The 4,095-nt window shown below is 47.1% G+C and overlaps 1 protein-coding gene across 1 annotated transcript in view; it reads left to right on the top strand.

Annotated features, from left to right (window-relative positions):
- LOC143301796 (IgGFc-binding protein-like) overlaps positions 1 to 3,893 on the top strand; it is a 10,773-nt gene extending 6,880 nt beyond the window's left edge. Inside the window, exon 5 of the mRNA XM_076616188.1 lies at positions 3,648 to 3,893. Within this exon, the coding sequence (XP_076472303.1) occupies positions 3,648 to 3,893 (246 nt within the window). The remainder of the gene's footprint in view (positions 1 to 3,647) is intronic.
- The last annotated feature ends 202 nt before the right edge of the window (positions 3,894 to 4,095 follow it).

The raw sequence follows: 4,095 nt of genomic DNA, 5'->3' as shown, positions 1-4,095 counted from the left end.
GCAAGGTGGTTTAGAATGCGGTCAATTTACAAGGCTTCCATTGGTGGGAAATCATTTACAGCTTAGTCGTTTGTTAAGGACTATCAATCTCAAACTAGGAGGCAAAGTTGTACTGGCTCTTAGTGCTGCAGCCTTGGGGGCTAGCTGGCCTTTGGGAACCATCCCAACGCCGACTGTCCTAAAACCCTCTTGGCCGAGAGAGTGGGGATGTAGCTTGGGCAAGACACTCTCCACTGTAATCAAATTCTAGCCCAAATAGTCGGAACACAGTTGCCTTCTCTGCTGTTCTGATGGTCATAGTCGGACACGACTGACAATCGTTAGTTGTGGTGTGGCAGAGAGGATAAGGGTGGTTTGGGCGCAGTATGTGTGTGAGGGCAGCAGACGGAAGTTGTTGATAATGTCGATTGTTATTTCACTCAGTACACTCGGTTTATCTGGACAGGATTGTTAGCTTCTTTGTTTTGTGCGCCTGGAAAGGGCGTCGACCTGTCATGTCATTAACAAATCATTCATTCATTCGTTTGTTCGTTCATATGGTATTGGTTCTCTAAGTTGTGTTGTTTTCTTCTTTTTTTTTCTTCTTTTTTTTACGTTCGTTTATTTCCCGTTCTTTCCTCTGTCCATTCATTCTTTCGTTGCTTCCTCCGTGTGTGTGCATGCATTACTGAAACCTGGCTGAACAGTAAACGAAAGGTGAGTGCCCTTCTGGAGTGGTCAGTCGGCTCTACCAATGTAGACAGCCTGTTGTGCAGATGACCCCGTGTTTGTAAAGCGTACATCGTTTGGTCTGTATGCTGTATGACTGAGAATAGACTATATGTAAGTATTCATATCATATCATATTATAGTTTGGTAAATGACTGAGGGTAGACGCTATATGTCAGGTCTTGACGACCTGGAGTGGTAGGCAGTAAATAATAAAATTAAAGGCTGGCTCCCACCAACAATCACAACAACAAAATAAACACTTGTGACGAAGAACTTTCACCACATTCGCCAGCTACAGACACAAAATAACACGACATAACACTTAACAGCAATTTAACCTTTTATTTCCCTTAATACAACACGTGCACAGCCCACTTAATCACACACTCAACACTCAGCCTTCTCGTTCGCTTCCGACGTAATGGTAACTTCAGCACACTCCAACTAAACCCACAATCTTTCCACGCAATCCTGCGAGCCACAATCTCAATGCCTGGTCGATAACCTCTCGACCACCACATACATAGGTCACCAATCAAAGAACATTCACAATCTAGCATGCAAAGGTTATAGTACAACAAGAGCAAAAGACATTCTTATGATCGGTACGAATCATCCCCTGGAGTTCCCGACAACCTCAAGGCACGTTCAGGCCTAGTTATTTAACACAGTACTTACGAAGAACTCTCTGACGTCACGAACTCCTCATGGTGCACTACACCACACACGCTGGAATCTCACGTCTCTGTTATGACTTGACACACGCACTACACAAACAATGCCTCCACATCTTCAGCAGCAACAAATCGACGCGTCGCGCTGACGGCCACCACCTTTTCCCTCCTCTCGTCGAAGAGCACGCTCGTGCTGGGACACTTCACCACGAGCGTTCCAGGCTCCTGCCTCGTCGACCTCGGGGTGAAGTCCGAAGTCCGCCTCCTCCGGCAACCGCAGCTCCCCCACACGTGGATAACCAACGTTCCGCTCTCCCCCTGTCCGAGAACCTACACTCAGCTTCCCCTACCACACGTCGGACCACTCACACAGGGAGAATGTACAGGGGTGGGATAGATCTAAACAGTAAAACAAAATATGATTAGGCGGATCCAGCCAGAAGAAAAGGTTATGGGACTATGTACAGGAACGGAGATGCACAATGGGAATTTCACGTATCCAACGTCCTCCGACGCCCGCTGGCCATGCTTTCCCAGGACGACGAACACAAAAGGGAACTGGCTCACACCCCGTACTTCACAGTCACTGGTGACAAAGGAATAACACCGTTCTTCGCCGCACAGCAACGTTGTACTAAGCTTAGTAACGCAAGATGTAGCTCACCCACAGCAATGCTAGTACCCCAGTCCCAAAACAAACAATACAATCCTTCAGCACACTTCTAACAAGTGCTTCAGGCACAAGGAAAACAAGGAATAGTCCATCACCTCTGGACTGAAGTCCCTAGCACACAGTACCACCATGCACTAAGTCACATCCAAAAAACATGGAGCAAAAAACAACGCCTGCCTTCCGCAGGGAGCACACACATAGGTGTCTCTCTTAACTACCCCCACGTAGAACTCTCTGGTTAAAATGTACTACAGCTGATTGGTTAAAATACACTACAGCTGATTGGATGACCGTTCACCCACCTTACATTCTGATTGGTTAAAATACACTACATCTTTATTGGTTATATACAAGTCTATTTACAGATCTAGACTCTTGCACTCGCTGCCTAACTTGACAACAACCACACTACATTTGGCGCTTAGTGCTGTCTCAGTCCTGACATACCCCCCTCCTACGATATCAACACCTTTGACATCGTACCAGACGTACAGCAAGTAGACAGCGCTGTCACTACGTACTGATATAACTCACCCCCCTCCTACGGTACCAACCCTTCTACTGGTACCACAAAATGGACAGGTACAATCACAATAGTATCCATCCATCAGCACGCCTTTGCAACAGTACAATCACAACCCATATCGGCTGAGATAGTCTGCTACTGCGTTCTGGCTTCCTGGGATCGCTTCAACCCTGAATTGAAAGGGTTGGAGCTGCAAGGCCCAGCGCATCACTCTCCCACTTGCCGACTTGACTCTCTCCAGGTGTTGGAGTGGTGAGTGGTCTGTCTGGACCACGAACTCTATCCCATACAGGTAGCGGGCAAACTTGGTGACTCCCCATACCAGTGCCAAACACTCCTTTTCAATGATGGGGTAGTTCTTTTCAGCCGGGAGTAACTTCTTGCTTGCACACGCCACTGGATGCATCTCTCCGTCATGAACCTGCAGAAGGATGGCCCCTACACAAGTTTCCGACGCATCTGTCTGTAGGACAAATGGCTTGTTGGCCACTGGTAACCTACACACTGGCGCAGAGCATAACTTGTCCTTCAGCGCATCAAATGCTTCCTGGCATTCGTCCGTCCATCTCACCTTCCTGGGTTCTCCGCCCTTCGTCAAGTTGGTGAGGGGCAAAGCTATGTCAGCGAATCTGGGAATGAACTTCCGGTGACCGTTCACCCACCTTACATTCTGATTGGTTAAAATACACTACAGCTGATTGGTTATATACAAGTCTATTTACAGATCTAGACTCTTGCACTCGCTGCCTAACTTGGCAACAACCACACTACATTTGGCGCTTAGCGCTGTCTCAGTCCTGACACTTTATAGGAATTCATATCCCATCATATTATCAGTTTGGTCTATGACTGAGGATAGACGCGTCATATCATAAAATCACATTATAGTTTGCTCTATGACTGAGGATGGACGCTTCACATCATATCATATTATTAGTTTGGTCTATGACTGAGGATAGACGCTGTATGATTATTCATATCATATCCTATTATCCGTTACTTCTATCGTTCATTCCAATCATTCATGTTTGTCTCTTGTCTCTCTCTGTGTCTCTGTAACCAGTCAATTAAAGGGATCTACATCCAAGCCAATAAGGAAGTGTCCGTGTACGGGGTCAACCTGGAATGGTACTCCACAGAAGCTTACGTCGCATTGCCTGTCGACGTGCTGGGCAAAGAATATTATGCCGTGACCTACGAGAAAGATGCTGAACTGATGGTGATAGCGACAGAGGACGGTACTGACGTTTCCATCACGTTGCCCAAGCTGGCTGGCAAACTGGTTTACCAGAGTGTCACTTACACGTAGGTTGCTGTAGTTGTTGGTGTTACTGGTGGTGGTGGTGGTGGTGGTGGCTTGAGGGGGAGGGTAGGGGATGGTTGTGGCGTGTAAGCAATGGTAACAACCCCTGATCTCCAACCCACTCCACATTTTCAGTCGAGTTTCTGTTCAGCAAGAATCAGACATTAGCTATGGAAGCTTTGCTTCTCGACAATGTCTTGTGCAATGG

This window comes from Babylonia areolata, chromosome 28, assembly GCF_041734735.1.
Source record: "Babylonia areolata isolate BAREFJ2019XMU chromosome 28, ASM4173473v1, whole genome shotgun sequence".
Taxonomy (NCBI): domain Eukaryota; kingdom Metazoa; phylum Mollusca; class Gastropoda; order Neogastropoda; family Buccinidae; genus Babylonia; species Babylonia areolata.
The sequence above is the reverse complement of the archived record's forward strand: the minus strand, read 5'-3'. Positions and strand labels throughout refer to the sequence as shown.